Below are 21,332 nucleotides of genomic sequence, written 5' to 3'. Positions count from 1 at the left end.
CTGTGTTTTGGAGTGCTCCTTGCTAAAAGTCCATGGATTGTATTGCCTACTTTGAATTAGATTTTCTGTGCAGTTTACAAGCTCTAGGGACTGTTGTTAATTGTTAACAGTAAGACTGTTTTTGAGGTTATTTGCAGAACCTAAAGCCACATGAATTCCCTTTTCCCTTGCACAGGTACCGTGGCTGCCAGGTGATGCTGCTGGAGCTGCCCAGGTGGGTGCTGCGTCCATGGCCAGCATGTCACTGTCCCTGTCCCTGTCCCTGTCCCTGTCCCTGTCCCTGTCCCCGTCCCCGTCCCCGTCCCCGTCCCCGTCCCCGTCCCTGTCCCCGTCCCCGTCCCCGTCCCCGTCCCCGTCCCCGTCCCTGTCCCTGTCCCTGTCCTGTCCCTGTCCTGTCCCTGTCCCTGTCCCTGTCCCTGTCCTGTCCCTGTCCTGTCCTGTCCCTGTCCTGTCCCTGTCCCTGTCCCTGTCCCTGTCCCCGTCCCCGTCCCCGTCCCCGTCCCTGTCCCCGTCCCCGTCCCTGTCCCTGTCCCTGTCCCTGTCCCTGTCCCTGTCCCTGTCCTGGCCAGGGGCACAGGGCTGGGCCAAGGGCCCTCCATGGTCCCTGTGCCTCTGGGCAGCTGCTCTGGGCTGTGCTGCCGTGCGGAGGGGCCGGCACCGTGCCCAGGACGTGGGGCTGGAGGGTCACAGCCAGGACAGCTCCACAGCTCCTGAGGCCTGCAGGAGCTGAGAGGTGCCGACAGAACTGGCTCCACTGGGCAGCAGGGGAGCAGCTGCTCTCGGTGCAAGAGAAGCTGGGTTGCAATTGCTGGCTGCTTTTTGTGGGGGGGGGGGATAAAAAAAGGAGAGCTCAACACCGTGGTTGGCAGGGCTGGGATAATGAATGTTTTCTCAGTAAGGCAGCCTCTAATTAGCGAGGAGGAAAGGAACTCTGGAATGTTTCCTTTGCTTCTTTCTAGCAGATGCTGCTGCTGGTTGTGGCTGCACAAACCTGCTGGCAGAAGGAGCTGTCTGGGCCCTGCAGAGAGGCTTTCCTTGGGCCCCACCGAGGATTCCCATGTGAGGTGCAGCCCCCGTGCATGGCCACGGGTAGGGGAGGGTCCCAAAGCTCCTGTGCAGGCAGGTAGGGGGGTTCTTGGCACTGCCACATGGCAGTGCCATGTCCCTGGTGCCACATGGCTATGCCGTATCACCATGGCTGTGCCATGTCCCTGGTGCCATGTGCCATGTCCCTGGTGCCATGTGGCTATGCCATGTCACCGTGGCTGTGCCATGTCCCTGGTGCCATGTGGCTATGCCATGTCACTGTGCCTGTGCCATGTCACCGTGCCTGTGCCACGTCCCTGGTGCCACAGTTGCCATGGGTGCAGCCGTGGCTGCCATGCTCTGCAGCCCACCAGCAAAGGCCACAGCTGGGGTGGCCAGGCTTGAGTCACAGGTTTTTATGGAAAAGATCAGCTTTTAGGTTTGATTATTTGTACTGCGCAGTGAAAAACATTAAGTAGAAATTTCAAAATTACACTTTAAAAACAATCAAGATGTCTGGGGCGCAAACACAAAAATGCAATGTGTAATTGGTAGCATTGTACCTTTATCTGTGAGACCTGTGTCTGTTGTGCCTGTATCACATCTCTCAGGGGCCACTGTGAGAAAATATATTGGGGAATGGAAATAATTATTGGTATGTGCACATAGCCAGTGCCATTTAAATCTTTCAGCAACTCCAGTCTCACTTTCAGGCATTTTTCTTTGTGCTGAAGCAATTTCTATTGATTTTTTTTTTGTATGCAATCCTAATTCACATCACAGAAGCACCAGGAAACCCTCGTGTGCCTGTGTCATCTGGTTTCTCTGTGCTCCTGTACATCCTGCTGCCACACCGAGCTGTTTGCTACTTGCAGCAGCACCACTGCTTGAAAGAGGAAGAAAAAGGACACGGGGATTTTAGGGAGAAGTCCAGCCTGGTGCAACGGCGTTTTTTCATGCACAGCCGCGAGACTTCCCTGCCCCTCTCGGGATGTGCAGGCTGCTGGCCCTGGGCAGGGCGCAGGCACAGCTGTGAAAGCTGCTGCTCCTCCTGCCACCCAGCTCTGGGCTCCTTTCACAGCGCCTGCTGCTGCAGGGAGGGTGATACAGGCTGACCCAAGTCCAGTTGATGCTGCTCAGCATCAGTTGTCCCTTTGGTGTGCCGCTGCCATTTTCTTGAGGAAGAGCCAGAAGCAGTGGTTGCTGCAGTACCTCATGTGAGCTTCATTGTTGGTCAGAAGTGGAAACCCAACTTCTGATAATTGACAGAGCAATGTTTGAATTCATTGAAGATGTTGTGGTAATTTTTCCTGTTGGAAAGGATGAGGACTGCTGAAATGTAGGAATGGATCTTGCCTCCTTCCTCTAGAGTTTTCCTGGCAGCCCTGGGTTGGTGTCTGCTGCAGCCTGGGCTCCTGTGGAGCTGACAGCTGTGCAGGGGCTCTGGAGCTCACGGTGTGTGTCTGCTGCATTTTCACCCAGCCCCAAACTGCCGATAAGACTGCACAGCTCGAGCTGGGCGCTGTAGTCGGACCACAGGGGCTTGCCTGGCTTCTCCTGGGGCTCACCGGCTCAAAGAGGAGGCTCGTTTTGAACTTTGCTTTGAGAAGGTGAGCAAGGGACTGGTCATAAAGCGAGGAGAAGGAGCATTCCCTGTCGCTGGCTGCTGGCCTGTCTCACGCAGGGCTCTGTGCCGAGGGCAGTGGGAAGGAGCCTGTGCCTCTGAAGCGCCGCGTTGCTGTGGAGCAGCCTGGATGGTGCCTTGCTGCCCCGTTCCGGAGCTCCTGTCCCGTTTAGCTGCCCCTGGATGTCCCCAGCTCGGCCACCCTGTGGGGCCGGGAGCTCCGTGGTGCGGGGCTGGGCACGGTGTGGGGCTGGGCGCGGTGCGGGGCCGGGCACGGTGCGGGGCCGGGCACGGTGCGGGGCCGGGCACGGTGCGGGGCCAGGCGCGGTGCGGGCTGCGGGCACTCCACGGTGCGGGGCCGGGCATGGTGCGGGGCCAGGCACGGTGCGGGGCTGGGCACGGTGCGGGGCCAGGCGCGGTGCGGGCTGCGGGCACTCTGTGGTGCGGGGCTGGGCGCGGTGCGGGGCCGGGCACAGTGCGGGGCCGGGCACGGTGCGGGGCCGGGCACGGTGCGGGGCCGGGCACGGTGCGGGCTGCGGGCACTCCACGGTGCGGGGCCGGGCGCGGTGCGGGGCCGGGCGCGGTGCGGGGCCGGGCACGGTGCGGGGCCGGGCACGGTGCGGGCTGCGGGCACTCCACGGTGCGGGGCCGGGCGCGGTGCGGGGCCGGGCGCGGTGCGGGGCCGGGCACGGTGCGGGGCCGGGCACGGTGCGGGGCCGGGCGCGGTGCGGGGCCGGGCGCGGTGCGGGGCCGGGCGCGGTGCGGGGCCGGGCGCGGTGCGGGGCCGGGCACGGTGCGGGGCCGGGCGCGGTGCGGGGCCGGGCGCGGTGCGGGGCCGGGCGCGGTGCGGGGCCGGGCACGGTGCGGGCTGCGGGCTCTCCGCGGTGCGGGGCCGGGCGCGGTGCGGGGCTGGGCGCGGTGCGGGCTGCGGGCTCTCCGCGGTGCGGGGCCGGGCGCGGTGCGGGGCCGGGCACGGTGCGGGCTGCGGGCACTCCGCGGTGCGGGGCCGGGCGCGGTGCGGGCTGCGGGCTCTCCGCGGTGCGGGGCCGGGCACGGTGCGGGCTGCGGGCACTCCGCGGTGCGGGGCCGGGCGCGGTGCGGGCTGCGGGCACTCCACGGTGCGGGGCCGGGCGCGGTGCGGGGCCGGGCGCGGTGCGGGGCTGGGTGCGGTGCGGGGCTGGGCGCGGTGCGGGGCCGGGCGCGGTGCGGGGCTGGGTGCGGTGAGGGGCTGGGCGCGGTGCGGGGCCGGGTGCAGTGCGGGGCTGGGCACGGTGCGGGGCCGGGCGCGGTGCGGGGCCGGGCGCGGTGCGGGCTGCGGGCTCTCCGCGGTGCGGGGCCGGGCGCGGTGCGGGGCCGGGCACGGTGCGGGCTGCGGGCACTCCGCGGTGCGGGGCCGGGCGCGGTGTGGGCTGCGGGCTCTCCGCGCTGCCGCTGCCGGAGCCGCTGTCCCCGCCCGCGGGGCTCCGGCGCCCGGCGCGGGGCGGACACGGCTCCCGGGACACGGCGGGGCTGGGCGGCACGGGCCGGGGAGGCGGGCTCAGGGATGCTGCTGAGACCGGGCAGGTTTTGTTTTGTCTGCCAGCCCCGAATGCTCGCACGGTTTCCGTGTGTGAGACCCCTGGCACCTCTGCCCCTGCTGCCGCTCCCTGTCAGGGGCTGTCCCAGGTGCTGCCGTGCCTCCTCCCCACGGTGGGGAGGCAGGACGGGCTCTGTGCCCAGCACGGGAGAGGAGGGGAAGCTTTTCCTAACCAGAAATTGCTGATGGCTGCCATGCTCAGGGCCAGTGCCTGCGAGTGGATCAGCGACATCACCCAAAGGTTCCCTGGGTTTCCTGGTTTCCCTTTCTAAAGAGTGTTGCAGAATTCTTTAAAAACATTTTAAAGAAGTGTGAAATGCCGCCAGTTTCCAGATGGAGCACACAGGAGTACTGCAGGCCCCACAGTGCACTAACAAGTAATTTTTAACAAACCCTCAAATTGCGCTGCTGCTCCCAGTGCTCCGTAACCGAGAGCAAACTCTTCAATATCAAATCTCCCTAAGAGACGGAGGTTTTTGCAAGCACCTCAGATATTTCCCAAGCTGTGAGACTCATCAGATCTAGTCTGCTCATTCAGAGCTATGTGGTTTTTCCAGTGAACCTGACAAGTTTTAACATGACTTGAATGAAGTGCGAGGGAAGAGAACATTTATTCTGTTCATATAGTGAAGAGAGCTCAAGTTTGCTTTCCTGTACTGAAAGAGGAGAAAGGGAATATAGTACAAACCCTTTTAAAGCAAATTCAGATATTGTAGCTACTGAATCTTACTTTATATAAGTTCTGTCAGGACGCAAGTTACCAAAGCAATGGACCCACCTGCACTTTGAGTTGTATCTTGGAAGGATTAGTAGAAACCGAACCTTTTTTGCCACTGTGAATACTATGTACGAGTGAACAAAAGATTGGTAAAGGCATGCTATTTTGAGAATTTTTCACTCTTTGAATTGATCTGACACTCAGTTTATGATTCCATGTCTGGTTTTCAGCAGCTTAATAACAATACCTTAATTCCTGTTTTTTCAGCCAGGGGTGAGAAGGTGCTAGCAGATTCACTGAACGACTTATGGAACACTTTCCGGATGGTCAGAGCTCACTTACCTGTCACCATCGTCGCCTTCCGCTCGTCTCGGAGCTGCATCCCCGAAGCGCCTCAGACTCCTGCAGAACGCGTCCTGGAGCTACAGTAGGCAGGAGAGTAATTCCTGGGACAGGGCAGCTGAACCAACCATGTCTGGCAGCAGGACTTTTGGGCTTCCAATGGCTATTTTTTGGTGATACCTGATCAGAGAGTCAAAATTCCCCTGGCCAGGAGCAACTGGAGCAGCTGGCTTTCTCATTCCTGGGAATGACTCACATTGCCAGGGTAGGTGAGCACTGCGCTCACTTCCTGGCTCCGGAGCAGCTGGGGCGCCCGGGACGCAGACAGTGATTCACCTGGGAGGTGGGTTCGTGCAGGGAAGGCTGCAGAGCCTGCAGGTGCTCACTGCTGCCCTGCCTCTGCCTCCCGGGGCATGCAGCGTCTGCAGCGTGCCTGTGGATTCAGCCCAGCCTGAGAAATCTGGTGCTGGATAGATGAAAATATCTACTCATCAAGATTATCTTGTCAATTATTAATTTGATTATATTTAGATTGCCTTTAGTGTTGTGCTTTGAACAGATCCTTCCTTCTAAATAACATGTGGGATGAAAGTAGAACTCCAGGTTTGTCACTCAAAGTTGCAGCTAAAATGCCCTGAGTGTCTGTTTCCTGCTATGGTGCTCCTCAGGACTGACTGAGCCCACTGCCTCTCGCAGCCCTGCCCTCAGTGGTCCTGGCTGTACTTACGTTTATAATCAGACTATTTAGTGCCTTTAGAGCACTGAAATAATAATGGGATAAAACTGGGACGTGGGATAAAATACTGGGACTGTTCTAGTGGGACAAAGTTCTGCTTCATGTCAGTGGAGGATGAAGTGGGTAATTTTCCATATCTGCTGCCTTCTTTAAAAGAAAGCAAAATCCCATCTCTCTCATTAAAAATTCAGGAAAAAAAGAAAAAATAGTCCCAGTGCTCTGAGCGCAGGGGCTGCCAAGGCCATTTTCTGTCTGTTCTGCCTGGGCTTTTCCATAGACATTGTAAAGGTTTTTTTCTCCAATATCTGAGGGGCTGATCCCCCAGTGCCCCTCTGCACAGGAGCCCTGTCAGCTGCACGGAGCCTGCGAGGGGCCAAGCCAGAGCAGGACCCACCTGCTGCCCCCCAGCAGCTTTGCTGGCCTCTGTCCGGGGAGCCCTGTGCTAAATCCCACATTTCTGCTTGTGGGCAGACTCCCTCCAAAATTTCCTCTTGCCTCGGGAGCTCTGCCTTGCATCAGGCACAGTCCCTGATGGCAGGAGGCTGCTGGCATGGCTCGCCTTTGAAGCCCAGCTTTTGCAAGGCAAAGCAAACCCATGCAGATGAAGCTGCAGGAGCACGGCTTTGCTCTTTGTGTGTCCAGTTTTATTATTTCAGCTGCCAAACTCATCCCAGGAGCTGCATACCCCGACAGCAGGGGATGGTCCTGCCGCAGGCACACATCCCTGAGGATGGAGAAGGCTTTCCCTGCAGCAGGGCAGGGGGGACGTGATGAAGCCTTTGCCTTGCACGTGACTGGGCAGGACAGTGTGTGCTCCCCTTCGCCGTCCTTCGGCTGCCCCTTGTGCTCCAGGGTTTGGCAGCTGCCTGGTGGAGCAGGAGAACAAAAGTCAGAGGGTCTGGAGGGGTTTGCACCCTCCTGGAACAATCCCCTGCACGAGGCACTGAGCTCCAGAGGCAGTGCTGTGCAGAGCACAGCTGGATTCTAGGGGCACAGCTGGGCTCCAGGGGCACCGCTGGCTCAGGGAGTGCAGCCTCTCCTGCAGTCCAGCATGGCACAGCAGCACGTGTTGCCTACGTTTGTGCTGCTGCTTTTCAACACTGCCAATGCTGGTGCTCTCCCACCTGGGGTCTAAGAACCAGTGCAGCAGGATTTGCCGTGGGGAAAGAGAAAAAATTGATAGTGAAAACTGAAATGTTTAAAAAATGTGACTTAATAGCTTACAGAGACCCAGGTGTTCAGGGATTGGCACTCTGGGAGTAGAGCTTACACAACAAAACAGGTGTGTGCTTGGATAATAAATAAATATTCTGCACCAGAATGGGGTTTTAGTTTAGTTTTTGAATATGGTGCAAAGGCACATTAACTTTTTTTAAAAATCTCTTTATTTTTGTGTACCAGGAGGACGTGTTGGGTTGGAACCCAGTGCCCTGGCATCTCTGAGCAGGCTCCAACACAGACGTGCTGCTGGCTGCTCCCAGGCTGAGCAGGTCAGGACGAGCTGACACACGAAGCACTGAAATGTGGGGAGCTTGTCGTAAAAGCAGCGCAGAAGAAATGTGAAGGTCTGATGTAAAAAAACAACTGAAGGTAACCTGTAACTTAACTATTGTTCACATTATTTACAGGCTGGATGTCCCTTCTTGGTTTTGATGATTAGAGAGTAACTACGATTTCATAAGAGCCCGAACAATGTTATTACAACAATTACTGTGTTGCTTCATTCTAAAACGTCTTCACTGCCATATTTAGCCATGTGAACTGCAAGGTTATGCTAAAGCAGATTCATCACCTGGGTAATGCACAGGACTGTTTTTTGAGCAGAAAAGTGTCAGCAAGATCAGAGCTTGCAACATGGGGAGGATTCTGCAGTGTTAAGCTGCAGATGTAAAGGTGGAGGTGTTTTTGTCAGGGGAAGAGCTTTTGTCTTGGAAGGGCTGACATTTCCCCTTTCCTGGTGTGGATTACTCCAGTCACTGTGTGATGCCTGTCACTCACAGTGAAGGAAGGAGGAAAGTATCAAACTAAGAGCTGACTTTAAAAGCTCAGCTCTTTTCCCCTCTGTCCTCAAGTTCCTCGCTGGGTGCTGATGGGGAACCCGGAGCTCCGGCCTTGGCTGGCTGAGCCTGTCTGTGGGCTCGGGTCTGTCCTGGTGCCTGCAGCGCTGCCCTGTGCCCTGCTGGCTCTGTGCATGTGCCATCATGTGGGTCAGACCTTGGCTGCTTGACTTGTCTGCCCAGCTCTTGCTCAGGATGCAAATCCCTGGTTTGCATTTCTAATTAATTGAAGCACGGCTGTGTGTTATGAGAGTTTTCGGAGTGCTCAGAGCTGTGGGAGCCCGGATGGAGGGATGTGTGGAGCTGTGCCAAGGGTCAGGATGTCTCTGAAGAGCAGTTTGTCTCTGGGCACCCAGGAATTACCACGCTGTCCCTCTGAGGAGAGGCAGTCCAAAGACTGGAAGGTGCATGTGTTAGGTGAGGGTATAAAATACTTCCTTTTTCTGAAACACAAGTGAAATAAAAAGTTTGTATAAGCCTCTATGTACACAAATGAGTGACTTCCTATTAAACTCACCTGCTGAGCGCTCTGTAGTTCCCTTTGCAGGAGCCCAATGACCTGTAGAGGTGATTAGGACAAGTGTCAGTACTTTCTGTGTGGAGCTGGCCTATGGGAGCCTGGGACAAGGGTCATTTCTGCAAAAGGCTCCAAAGCCTCGTGCCAGTGTTCAGTTTCTAGGTTGTCTGGAGTGAGGACAAGCCACGCAAGGGAGCATTGGTCTGTGGGAAGGTCCCTGCTGCTGCCTCGTGGTGTGGGGGGCTGCAGTGAGCACAGGGGAGGTGGGAATGGTGCTCGTGCCTGCTGTCCTGGCCAGCTGCCGTGCCAGGAACAGCCAGGGCTGTGCTCAGGGCAGCACCAGCACGTTCTAGGCGGGCTGGGAGAGAAATCGGGCTTGGGAAAACGGTGGCTGCTGCCTCGACTCTGCAGGTAAAGGTTGCTGGATCCCACAGCTCCTGGGCTGCACTGCAGGAACGTGGGGAGCCCAGCAGAGCAGCCCCATGGCACGCTCTCTGCTCCCTCCCTGCTCTGGGCTTGCTGCCCGGGCACAGCAGCTCTCAAACACGGCTCTGCTGGATCACGTGCAAAACAAAATACTGCTTGGGGGATTTCTTGGGATTTCTTTGGGCCTTAAAAAACGGAGACCTAAACTTTGAGGCATTTTAACTGTTGTGATTTTTACTCCATCTGGAGGCAGTGATCTAAAACTTTGCAGAAAATGTGTGCAAAATCCCAAATGCTACTATTCAGACACTTTTTTTCCCTAAGTGCATCAAGCAGGTGTTCTGTCCTTGCAGTCACCTTCATTTCTTTGCTACAGAGTTTGGTAGCTTCGGCTCCCTTTTACCTACCTAAGAAATAGAAGTTGAAAAACAGATGATTAAGACTCCTCAAAACCTTTGGCACACCCTCTATTTAAGGACCAGCTCATCCCATTTTGTGGTTACACCCAGCCTAACACACAGGCTCTCAGCACTGAGCTGTGTGAGCTGCCAGTGTGTGTGCACAGCACTGGACGAGCCTCGATCACAAGCAGAAATCAGAAAGTAAAAGGAATTTCTGTTCTTCATCTGCTTAGTTTCTCAGTGCCACACTGCTCTGCAAATCCAGAGGTGGATGCAGTCAGTGCTGGGAGTCCCTGGGACCTCTGTGTCTGTTTTGTGGAAGGCCACAGCTGGTTTACAGACCCTCTTCTGCCAGTGTTTAGCTCAGGCCCCTCTGTTAATTGTCACGCTGTGTCAGCAGGTCGAGAGGAACGTTTCCAGCCTCCTCTATGTTCCCCCAAGCAGTTACTGAAGTGCTGACTATTTCAGCAGCTAAGAATTTATTATATTTACTTTTCGTAAAGGAGCAAAGTTAATCCTCTTAACAGTGTATGTGTGTGGGGAGAGCCTTTAATGCAACAGCATTTAATGTAAGAGGCAGACAATGGCTGAGATAACACTGATTTATGGGGAAATTCAGAACCAATTGAAAGCTGATTGGAGATTAGTTCAGTTTCCAGTTAGGAAGGGTGTTACAGCTGTGGAAGGCATGTAGCATGCCTGGTGAAGAAGATGTAGTGGGTAGAAGTTGCTAAATAAGACATACATCTCCCTGTGTGGCAGAGGCTGGGGAACCCCAGAGGCAGATATAATTAATGCACAGCAATCTAAAACAGCTTTGAGAAAATCAAGCTGCGTGGAGCAACCTGCTGGATTGGATTAGACTGCTGTAAACAATTAATTTCTAAAAATAGCAGTCAAGTGGTGATAAAGTGTCTGGCACGTGTGAGAGAGCGTAAAGCTGGCAGGACAGCTGGAGGAGAAGGGCTGGCTGGGGATAAGGGACACTGCTGTCTTGGAATAGTGGCATAAATTCCAGAATGTTGGGTTAGAAAGCAGTTTCTGTGCAGGCACAGAACTGTGGGATTGCCAGGGGAGAGCTCTGTGCGTGGTCTGGTGAGCTGGGTGGAGAGGGAGCATCGGGATGGGGCGGCTCAGGCAGCGTCCCCTGCTCCCCTCTCTGTGCCTGGGCTGGGAGGGTGAAAGTGCCACCAAGGGGGACATGTCTGGGTGCTCCTTCCTGGCCAGGGGAGGGTGTGGCTGTGCACCACATGGCTCTGGGCTGGGGGATGCAGGCCTGGGTGCTCTGCTCGCCTGGACAAGGAGCATGTCCTGGGAAATTGGGGTACTGCCTCACTGGGGTACACTCCTCACAGAGAGGAAGGGTGTGAAACAGTGTGGGTGTAGCAAAGTAATTGCATGTGTGAAAGAGGCTTCCCTACTCTTGATGTGTGGCCAAGCTGACACTCAAGGTAGGAATTACTGACATACACAGTCACCAGCTCTGGGGTTTACTCCCAAATAAAGTTGAATTGCCCTTCAGAGCAGCTGGAGTCAGTAAGCTGCTCAGGAAGTGAGTTTAGTTTAAAGCAGATAGAAATAACCTGTGGATTGTCTCAGGCAGTTTGAGCAAGAGCCTTTTAAGGCTATTTAGTGAGTGTACTTAGAAAATCCATTTTTCTGCATTTATTGAGTGTTAATATTACTCAGCAAACACCCTTTTACTTCTTCAGCAGAAGTAAACCTAACTATTTTTCAAGTTCCCTATGAACATGCAGAGTAGAGCGTGCAAGCTGCAGGATCAGGACTCGGTGGGAGATACTCGTGTGTCCAGTTCTGTTTTGGGGCTTGTCTGGGATGTTCTCTGCAGAGCCTTCACCCTGCTGCAGAGCACCTTCTCCACGAAGGGCTTGCAGAGGAACAGGTAGATCAGGGGGTCCATGCAGACGTTGGTGGCCGCCAGCCACAGCGTGCTCTCTTTGGCCACGAAGAGCTGGTTCTGCAGGCGGCAGTCCATGTGGGCACTCGTTTGGCTCAGCGTGTAGGGGACCCTGCTGAAGTGGAAGGGGGCAAAGCACAGGAAGAACACGGTAAAAATGATGAATACTTTCCCCTTGATCCGTTTCTCGCTTCTGTTGCCTTTCTTCTGTGTTTTTATGTAAGACTCATATACCTTCTTGGCAATAATCGCATAAAATAGCAACATGAGGATGAGGACAGTCCAGAAGATGAACTGACAGACATAGTTGATGGCTTCGTGCCATTTGAGTCCGAGGTAACTCTTCAAGGAGGCACACTTCCTCACGGACTGGGGCGTCGCTGTCTTGTTGGACAAGATCATGTTGGGCAGGGAGAGAACGAGGAAGAAGAGCCAGACCAGACTTGCCAGGATCTTTGCTGAGGTCAGATTTTGCACCCAGAACTTCCCAAAAGGTCTCACAATCTTGAGAAATCTGTCGAAGGCAATGAGCCCGAGTAGCACTATGCTGATGTACATGGTGTCATAGAATATCACGGCTGAGAAGCGACAGACAAAAGCCTTGAGCTGCCATGGCCCCAGGCCAGAGTCTGTCAGGATCTTCAGAGGGAGCATCAGGGTCATTATAAAATCAGAAACTAAGATATTTTTCAAGTAGACGATGAAAGTTGATGTGCTTGGAATGTGGAAGAAAGCCCAGCAAGCCAGGCTGTTCAGCACGAGTCCCAGGAGGAAGACGAACGTGTAGAGCACGGGGAAGAGCAGGTGGGTGACGGTGGTGTCGCGGGGGCACCGTGCAGAGGAGGGTGCTCCACTGGCATTGCCAACAGAGCTCGTGTTTGCAGAGTCGCCCATCACTGGAAACAGGCTTGGATGAAAAGGAGGGAGAGAACACAAAACACAACCTTCTGCATGTAGCATGACATGTTCCTTACAGTGACAGCAGGTTTGCGTGAATAAACACAAAACCTGAGCCTGTGTTCAACAGCCCAACCAATTTCTCTTCTGGTTCATGGAAAATCTAAATCTTTGCTGAAGTTTAAGTTACTTACAAGCTAACATCCACTGAAGAGTTAAAAAGGGTCATACTTATTTTGGAGGCCTAGGGTAATGTCACAGCAAGGTATAAGAGCAGGCTGCCTGGAACACTGTTGGCCTTTCCATAGAAACCTATTTCAGTGTTGAATCGAAATGTTAGAGCTGTGGCCCACAGCCAGCCACTCCTGGGTAAGCGACTTCTGGTAATTCTTTCCAAGCACCCCTGTTTCCCTTTCCCAGCACAGCTTTGGAAAGCTTTTCCCCAGCCCTGAGCACCCCATCACACCCCCAGACCCTGCGAGTACCTGGACAAACCTGCGGCAGCCGTCGCAGAGGCGCCTGTGGCTGTCCCCATCCCAGCTGCTGTTCCTCTGCCAGCAGGAGCCTCGAGCAAAGTGATAAGAGTGGGGAAATGTGTAGAAAGATGAGACCTTTTTCTGTTGGCGTGTGGTTTCCTTCCTCATTTTCAGTGTCGCCTGAGTTAGTCACATTTGCTGCTGCTTTTGTTTCTTCCCTTTGCTCTGCCTGAGAAAGCACACCATCTTCTCCTAAACTAGGAAAGGAAACCTGACCCTGCCTCTCAAGACAGACACATGTCTGGTTGTGTGTGCATGGGACAGACCTGCTACACCTGGACTGGTGGGATGAACAAACATAGAGTGTTTCCTGACAGCATTCCAGGATAACCCTCAAACGTAGCTCCTAGTTGTTGTTTGTGTGTGAGTTTTGTGTTCTGGAGGGCACCAGCCATTGCCAGAGCATTAAAAGTTTGCTCAGCGCCACCTGACAGTGGGTGCTCAGGGGCTGACCCCTCTCCCTGCACCAGGTGTTGCTGACACGGGGGCCTGGGCTTGGCTGTGGCTCTCCAGAGCAGATTCCTGGGTTTTTTGGCTCGTGTAGGCAGGGGATGCTCCGTGCTGCTTAAAGCCATGTTCTGGTCCTGGCAGGAGCCGCTGCTGCGTGGGAGCTGTGGGCTGCTGCTGTGTTAGTTGAGATGGTGCTGGAATGGGGGGCACTTCTCTGCGAGCAGAGCTGTTTGTGTGAGTTCATTGCTGCCTGCTGATGTGGCAGCAGTGGCTCAGGGCTAAAGCCATTTCCTGGGGCAGGTGTGGATTGCTCCAGGCGGGGCTCAGGCTGCAGCTGTGGCAGGGAGTTTGTGCATCAGTGCCTGGCACATTCTGGTTAATGCAAGTGCTGCTGTCAGTGCTAAATGGCTGCCGAGAGCAAACAGCCCTGAGGATGGCTGGCTTCAGCCACCCTCAGCATGTCACCAGTGTGCTGTGTCCCTGGCCTGCCTCTGGCCCCACTGGTGACCACGTAAGGGTGCCCCAGCCCACTGCAGTGCCCCAGGGTGCCCCAGCCCACTGCAATGTCACAGCTCACTGCAGTGCCCCAGGGTGCCACAGCCCACTGCAATGCCCCAGGGTGCCCCAGCCCACTGCAGTGCCCCAGAACTGGTGTCCAAGGCAGGGCCTTCCACGTTTTCTTGCCAGCCAAGCTCTTGCTGCTGTTCCCTGTGCACACCCCAGCCGTGGGGGCTCTGGGGCACAGGGGTGTCTGTGGTGTCTGTTATCTGGACAGCTCACCTGGCCAGGGACAGCGGCTCCTGGGGGATTGCCACTCTCTCTCCACGTGTAGGTGCAAAGTATGTGTGGAATGAGTTCTGGGTGGGAGTGGGGCATGTGGCACTTCCCTCCCTGGGCATTAATGGGAACTGAGCTGGCCTAGGCCAGGCAGCACGGGGTGGCTGGACACTGTTCCAGGGAAATCCTGGAGCTCTGTGCTGGAGCCCAGCCCCTGACTGTCGCACTGGAGCAGGGCCCAGCACGGGCAGGGCACTGTTTGTGGCAGGGTCAGAGATGCACAAACCCCAAGGCCGAGGGTGGCAGTAGGTGAGCAGCGAGATGCCTTTTAACTTCTTGGGAAATTGGGTTATGGTTGCAGAAGTGCCCTGGCAGGCAGGGACACATCCCAGGAAGGATGGACAGGCTGTGGCTTTGGCAGGATGAGCTCTTGTGTGATGGGGACACACACTGCTCAGCTGGAGCTGTTTGCAGAGGTGATGAAAGAACCACAATTTATTCCAAAAGCCCACAATCTATTTCGTGTGCAATTGCTGTGATACCTCAAAATGTAATGTACTTGAAAATACTTCCCTGGTTTTTTTTCAAGTTTTCCAAGTGCAAAAAGGGAAGCAGATGAGGATTTTGTATAGTGCAAAAAGCTGTCCTTAATCATCAGTAAAGAAGTTACCATGAGCCTGTCTTTCCCCAAGATCTCAGTATGATGTAAATCGAGTGTTTGTATGTTTTCTATTATGATGTTCTCTGAAAACATACAGTTTGGTTTATTTATGTAGTAAGGGGAAGGATTTTGGGTTTTAATTAATATCAAGCGTGATTATGAAATAATTTTATCTGAAATACAACTATTAATTATTGGTCAACGGATTAGGAACTACAAACATAGAATGAGATAAGCAAAGTGTTATTCTGTTACCAAAAATCTGCCCAAATGGCTCTCTCTAGGTTTCTGTTTGTCCGCCAGTTGCATACAAGGTGACAACTCCCTGTATTGAAAAATCACATCTACTGTGGATTTTATCTGCATTTCTCAGCTCTTGTGTTGTCATGAACTTTACTCTGGCTGAAGTTCAGCTATTTCTGCAAAATCTTTACAGTTCATGATATCATCTGTAGCATTTCAGGATTCTGTTCTAAGTTTTTCCTCACAGTTGCACCTTTAAGTTCAGGCTTTTCCCAGCAGTTCTGGCAGGCGTGGAGGCTGGGGTCTGGGAGCTCCTGTTCTGGCAGGGGGGGAGGTTGGGGGCGGGGGGCTCCTCTGTTATTTAACTTTCTATTTTTGCAGGCAGTGGTGGTGGCTGCAGGGTGCTCGTGCTTCATCCGCAGGACGGTTTCTAAAGAAGCCGGTGGAGTTCTGGGTGCTCCTCGTGGGTTTGTGCTCCTGCCACCCCCAGTAAACGCGTGCGGGACGCCGAGACCTAGAGCGGCGTCTCGTCGCTGTCATCGGCCCCCTTGTGCCCCCGAGCCCCGAGCCCCGGCACTGCCCCGTGCTTGCACAGCATGCCCAGCAGGGATCTCCGAAACGACTTGCAAAGGAAGAAGTATATGAACGGATCCAGGCAGGCGTTGAGGGATGTCAGCCACAGCGTGGTCTCCTTCAGGTAGAACAGGGTGTTCTGAGCAGAGCAGTCAAACACATCTCTCGTTTGGCTCAAGGTGTAGGGGATTCTGGTAAAGTGGAATGGCACAAAACAAATAAAGAACACAGCAATTATTATGAAAACCTTGAGATTGACAGTCTTTTTAGATGCCTTCCCCGTGCACCGTGTCCTTTTGTAGGATTTGTACAGTTCCTTGCTGATCAGGATGTAACATACCACTATGACTGCTAAATTAACCCAGAAGATGAGCTGACAAATGTAGTTTACAATTTCATGCCAGACTAAGCCAAACTCTGATTTCAGGAGAGCGCACTTCCTGACGTTCTTGGGTGTTTTCTTCTTATTATTTAAAATCATGTTGGGCAACGAGAGAGCAAACATGGACACCCAGATTGCTGTGGACAGGATCTTGGCAGCCAAAAGGCTCCGTGGGGTTGCTGTTCTGAATGGTGAGGAGGCTTTCTGGTAGCGATCAATAGTTATCAGACCAAGGAACAGGATGCTGATGTACATGGTGAAGTAGAACACCACCTGGGTCACCTGGCACACAAACCCTCGCAAGACCCAGGATACCAGCTTTGCATCACTGAGGATTTTAAATGGAAACGTCAAGATCATGAGGAAGTCAGAAATCACAGTGTTCTTGAGGAAGATAATGAAATTAGATTTACTGGATATTTTAAAGAAGACCCACATTGCCAGGCCGTTCATCGTGATCCCCACCAGGAAGAGAAATGTGTAGAGTAAAGGGAAGATGACTTGGCTGATCCTGCTGTCGCTGGTGCAGTTGCTGTCATTCCTGGAGGAGCTGAATTGGGTTGTGACTTTCATTTGCATGGTGGTATTTCCTCTCCCTGGAGAAACAAACAGAAAAAAAAAAGAAATTGAGAGTTTTATCTGCTATGAGGCTTCACCTTTGAATTGTTGTGTTGTGAACAAATGCACTCAGCTGGTGGGGCCCCAGCTGGGCCAGGGCAGCTCTTGGGTGATGCAGTGATGCAGTTGGTTCTGTATCTCTGCCTGGGCTCTTCCTGTGTAAAACAGGCACTTGGGGGAATTGATATGCTCTCAGCTGATGCCCAAATCCCTGACAAAGTTTTAGTTCTTCCTGGAAAGTAGAAAAAAAATGGCTTTGCTTTGAAGAGTGAAAAAAGGTTTATCTGCCAGGTCCCAAGCTGTGGGAACAAGCCCTGGCAGAGCGTGGGCATGTGGTCCTCCAGGAGGGAGTACCAGGAGGGGGGTACCAGGGTGGGTACCAGGATGGGGGTACCAGAGCAGGTACCAGGGCAGGTACCAGGAGGGGGTTCCGGTAGGGGATACAAGGGCAGGTACCAGGGCAGGTACCAGGGCAGGTACCAGGATAAGGGCACCAGGGCAGGTACCAGGGCAGGTACCAGGGCAGGTACCAGGGCAGGTACCAGGATAAGGGCACCAGGGCAGGTACCAGGGCAGGTATCAGGGCAGGTACCAGAGCAGGTACCAGGAGGGGGTTCCGGTAGGGGATACAAGGGCAGGTACCAGGGCAGGTACCAGGGCAGGTACCAGGATAAGGGCACCAGGGCAGGTACCAGGGCAGGTACCTTCGCAGGCACTGGGAGGAGCCGGCTGCTCCTGGGCAGAGGCTGCTCTCAGCAAGCAGCTCCTTGGCAGCCCCTGCAGCTCTTCACCATGGGGCTGGGCAGGACGGCTCCTGGGGAATCCCTCGGAGCTGGCACGGGCACGAGGGGCACTTGAGCATCCCAGGCCTGAGGCTTAGACCTGGCTCTCGCTCTGAACTGCTTTCTTAGCCAGTGCCAGCTGTAGGTTCCAGATGATGCACTCTGAGCTTCTGCCTCTGTTTTCTGCAGAAAAGAGAGAGAAATGACATTTTAAGAAATAATTACTAGATTGCTTCCTACCTTTGACTGACTCCCAGAGGCACTATTTGTAGAGAGCAGGGATTTGTCAGCTTGTACAACTTTTCTGAGCACAGAGCTCAGAAAAGGGACAGAAGACCAGTTCACAAATCTGCAGCGGTTGTCCTGTAGGTGAGCTCAGGGCCGTGGGGAGGGCACAGCCTGTGCCCCCTGCCAGCGGCTGTCCCGCCTTGGCCTTGGCCGAGGCGGGGGTGGCATCCCGGTCCCCTGCCCTGCGCTCCCCGAGGGGCTCTGCCGCAGGTGACACCCGATGTGGCGTGGGCCCGGGCCGGGCTGTCGCCTCCCCGGCTGACACGGGGCTCGGGGTGCTCTGCGGCGGCGTGGGACGCGTTCCTCGGCTGCGCCGGGGCCAGCTGGGGCCGGGAGTGCCGGCAGGGTGTGCGGGGCGGTGAAGCATCGAGTCCCTCCGAGCGCTCCTCTCCAGGTCGGTGCGTCTGAGCTTCCCCGTAGCACCCGGACGTGTCCCGCAGCCAGCCCAGGAGCAAGTTCGGAGAGCTGCTGGGTGGGTATGAAGGAATTGCTGCCACCGCTCACAGCCTGCTGCGGGCTGCTGGGCTTCCCTTTGCTTTGCCTCCCGCGGAAATCGCCGCGGCCTTTGCCGCCTTCGCTTCACTGATGCAGCTCCTGTGCCCGTGCCGGGGCAGCGGGCGGTGCCCGGGGGAGGTGCGGTGCCGGGGGATGTTTGGTCCCCGCGGGATGTTCGTTCCTGGGCTGTGCGATCCCCGGGGGATGTGCGGTGCCCGGGGGATGTTCGGTCCCCGTGGGATGTTCGATCCCCGGGAATGTTCAATCCCGGGGATGTTCAATCCCGGGGCCGTGCGGTCCCCGTGGGATGTTCAGTCCCGGGGGATGTTCAATCCCGGGGCCGTGCGGTCCCCGTGGGATGTTCGATCCCCGGGGATGTTCAATCCCGGGGATGTTCAATCCCGGGGCCATGCGGTCCCGGGCTGTGCTGCGGGAGCCGGGGCTGAGCCCGCTCCCGTCTGGGTCAGCCCAGGGGCTGCTCCGCCCGCAGCTCGGGACCCTCTCGGTGCAGCCGAACCCTGCGGGGTCGGACCCGCCTCGCCCCGCTTCCCTCGCGGTTTGGGGGCGCCTGGTTCGGTTCTGGGGCACCTCGGCTGCGGTACAGGCAGTGCTGGGTGGGAAACCTGCACAATCTCAGCTGCCGCAGCTGTAGTGCTCTGTAAAGCTTTCCTTTGATGCGGGTAGAGGCACAAACGTGTTTGAATTTGTGGAGTTTTGTACTTCAATGTTCCGTTCCTTGATTTTCAAGTTAAAAGATAATTAGGTTCCCGTATGCCATATTTTTGACCTTTACTTTTTAAAGGAGAAATGGAAACCTTTCAGATGCAAATCCACATCTTGTGATACTCACAAACTGCCCCTATTGCTGTTTCCCCTCCTGGTCTGGGTCCCTAGTTTGGGTCTGTATAGTTCAGATTTGTGGTTCCATTTCATAGGGAGCAGGAAAGTATTTCTCAGTAATAATATTTTAATAGATTTACAGACACCTGGCAGCAATAGCATTTAATCAGAAATGCCAGGAAAAAGAAATCGGAGATATAAAACTACACAAGTGTCTGAGCTGTACGTTAATTTCTTCTGCTTACAAGCTAAATTCAGTTACACAATAAAAATTACAAGTTTTGTTAATGTTAATCTGCAATAACAAGCCAGAACAGCATGTAGCAATAATACAAGGTATTAAATAATTTGTTAAAGATATGATACACAGAACTTGTTCGGAGGCACCTTTTTTATCAAGTGGAGATAGAAATTCCTGAAAACTGTTAATGACATTTATGTATACATTTTGAAACAGCTACATTTAAAATAATAACATTGCATTCTTGTTGGTCTCCTTTCCAAATACTCAACCCCACTGCATGTTCACAGTTACATTTCAGCTCCTTTCTAGCTTGCTGTAAGCCCAGCTGCTTCTCTCCGTTTGAAGCAATAATACATTACAATTCACAAATGCTCACATGTAGAGACTCACCCTCTGTGGATTGCTGTGCTCTGCTCTCCTCTGCAGTGTCTGCCGAGTGTGTGTCAGTGAGGGAGCGTGTTTGGTTTCATGTGCCTGGAGCAGTTACTGATCTTCCCTAAACTTCCGCTTTTAAAATAATTCTTTCACTTTTTAAAACGATTCTGTCTCCTGACCACTCCTTCAGAATTGCTTCTGGTGCAAGTGCTCAGAGTGGAGCACTCGCTGGATTTCTGTCTTTGCTGTGCACTGGCTGCAGAGCAGAGGGGTAACATCAGGCACTGTCCTTGTAATTAATTACCCTGCTAATGACCTCGTCCTCCTGCCCTAATACTCCTTGGAATATTTTGGGTGTGAAATTTGCATTCCTCACTAACATCTATTTTTCTCCCTCAAGAAAACCACTTCACATATTGGTGTTCCTGGCCTGGGACAATTCTCGTCCTTTTGTCTAATCATTAACATCAAAATATGAGATTTAAGTATTATTTCTCTATTTACTGATTTCCAGACCCTGTCTGTTAAATCACCTTATTATCAAAGGTAGCTTTTAATGTGGATAAATGTTCTCATTTCTCCTTAATGAATTCCCTCTGCTGCACTGCAGCTCACGGGGTCATGGCACCTGCAGGGGGTGGCAGCGTTGGGAAGTGAGGTTACATGCCCTGTAGGTTCACCTGGTGTCCCAGGAAGATGCTGGGGAGGAGGAGGCTGGCTCCGGTGGAGCTGCTCACAATTTCAGTCCCAGGAATGTCCCAGAAGTGATTTGGAAATTCAAGACTTTCTTTGCAGGAAAACTTGAACGAACTCGGTGTGTCAGCCTTATTATCTGGTAGATGTTGCTTATCCAAATGAGTTTGAAAATGTGCATGCAGTGCTAACCCAGCCAGGATTTTGAAAACGTGCATGCAGTGCTAACCCAGCCAGGAGTTTGCAGAGGTGCATGCAGTGCTAACCCAGCCAGGAGTTTGCAGAGGTGCATGCAGTGCTAACCCAGCCAGGAGTTTGCAGAGGTGCATGCAGTGCTAACCCAGCCAGGATTCTGCCATGCCAGCAGCTCTCCTGCCGTGTGTTTGCAGCTCTGGTCCCCAGCAGTGCGGGCTCCAAGGTGGAGCAGACATCTGCAGCAACACTCAGCCCCAAACTGCAGCTTGCTGTGGGACCCGGGGCTCACGCTGGATTTCCTGGAGAGCCCCTCAGCCCCCAGCTTTAACTCCTCGATGCTGGGCAGGGTCCTGGGTGCCAGGGCAGCTCTGCTGGGCGTGTGTGGGGCAGCAGGGCTGCAGCAGGTGAGCCCTGCTGGGCTGTGGGCTCTGCAGACATTCCTTCCACCTCTTTGTCCTGGGGCTTTTGTTTGCAATCGTTTTCGCTTTCATCCCTGTTGCTGGACGTGTATGGAGTAAAGAACTCGGGGTGGCTTTGCTGAATCAGTCTGGTGTTTCTCAGCAGGGAGGAAGGAGCAGCAGCAGCTCGCTGTCAGGCAGGAGCTGTCTGGTATCAGCTGTTGTGCTGTTTGAGACGGAGCAGCTCAGGACAATCTTTGCCTGTTGGAAGTCTGGAAATGAGGGAAGGTTCTGCATTAGGTCATCACCTCCTGTTACAATGGGTGTTTCATTTATTAAGTGTGTAACTTATAGGTTATGGATTTTGTCCACATAGATCTTTGAAAAATCTGGGTTTTAGAAGTAGTATGACTTATTATTGGGGGAATGGCTTTAAACTAGCAGAGACTCAATTTACATTGGATATGAAGAAGACATTTTCCCCTGTGAGGGTGGGCAGGCCCTGGCACAGGTGTCCAGAGCAGCTGCGGCTGCCCCTGGATCC

General features: G+C 54.2%; 2 protein-coding genes across 3 annotated transcripts; both read right to left on the bottom strand.

Annotated features, from left to right (window-relative positions):
* Positions 1 to 11,073: 11,073 nt before the first annotated feature.
* P2RY13 (purinergic receptor P2Y13) lies at positions 11,074 to 12,796 on the bottom strand. 2 transcript variants are annotated; one of them, XM_021544913.3, is made up of 2 exons: positions 12,734 to 12,796; positions 11,074 to 12,248 (listed from the first exon to the last, which is right to left on the bottom strand). In XM_021544913.3, the coding sequence occupies exon 2, from the start codon at positions 12,233 to 12,235 to the stop codon at positions 11,204 to 11,206; it is 1,032 nt and encodes a 343-aa protein (XP_021400588.3). In that variant the 5' UTR covers positions 12,236 to 12,248; positions 12,734 to 12,796; the 3' UTR covers positions 11,074 to 11,203. The 2 variants fall into 2 exon arrangements, with proteins under 2 accessions (XP_021400588.3, XP_021400587.2); XM_021544912.2 differs by having other exon boundaries at positions 12,724 to 12,788.
* Positions 12,797 to 14,815: 2,019 nt separating this feature from the next.
* On the bottom strand, positions 14,816 to 19,869 carry P2RY12 (purinergic receptor P2Y12). The gene is made up of 3 exons (XM_031505600.2): positions 19,518 to 19,869; positions 17,183 to 17,443; positions 14,816 to 16,456 (listed from the first exon to the last, which is right to left on the bottom strand). The coding sequence occupies exon 3, from the start codon at positions 16,437 to 16,439 to the stop codon at positions 15,420 to 15,422; it is 1,020 nt and encodes a 339-aa protein (XP_031361460.1). The 5' UTR covers positions 16,440 to 16,456; positions 17,183 to 17,443; positions 19,518 to 19,869; the 3' UTR covers positions 14,816 to 15,419.
* Positions 19,870 to 21,332: the final 1,463 nt, after the last annotated feature.

The sequence above is a fragment of the Lonchura striata genome, chromosome 10 (assembly GCF_046129695.1).
Source record: "Lonchura striata isolate bLonStr1 chromosome 10, bLonStr1.mat, whole genome shotgun sequence".
Classification (NCBI taxonomy): domain Eukaryota; kingdom Metazoa; phylum Chordata; class Aves; order Passeriformes; family Estrildidae; genus Lonchura; species Lonchura striata.
This window is presented reverse-complemented; position numbering and strand designations above follow the sequence as displayed.

What these genes read in the sequence shown, in the direction of transcription:
- P2RY13 (XM_021544912.2), bottom strand. Translation starts at nt 12,773, where the DNA reads ATGGGGACAGCCACAGGCGCCTCTGCGACGGCTGCCGCAGGTTTGTCC. An exon ending in GCTGCCGCAGGTTTGTCCAG is followed by an intron (nt 12,249 to 12,723) that starts GTACTCGCAGGG and finishes TTTTCATCCAAG; the next exon opens with CCTGTTTCCAGTGATGGGCG.
- P2RY12 (XM_031505600.2), bottom strand. Translation starts at nt 16,439, where the DNA reads ATGCAAATGAAAGTCACAACCCAATTCAGCTCCTCCAGGAATGACAGC.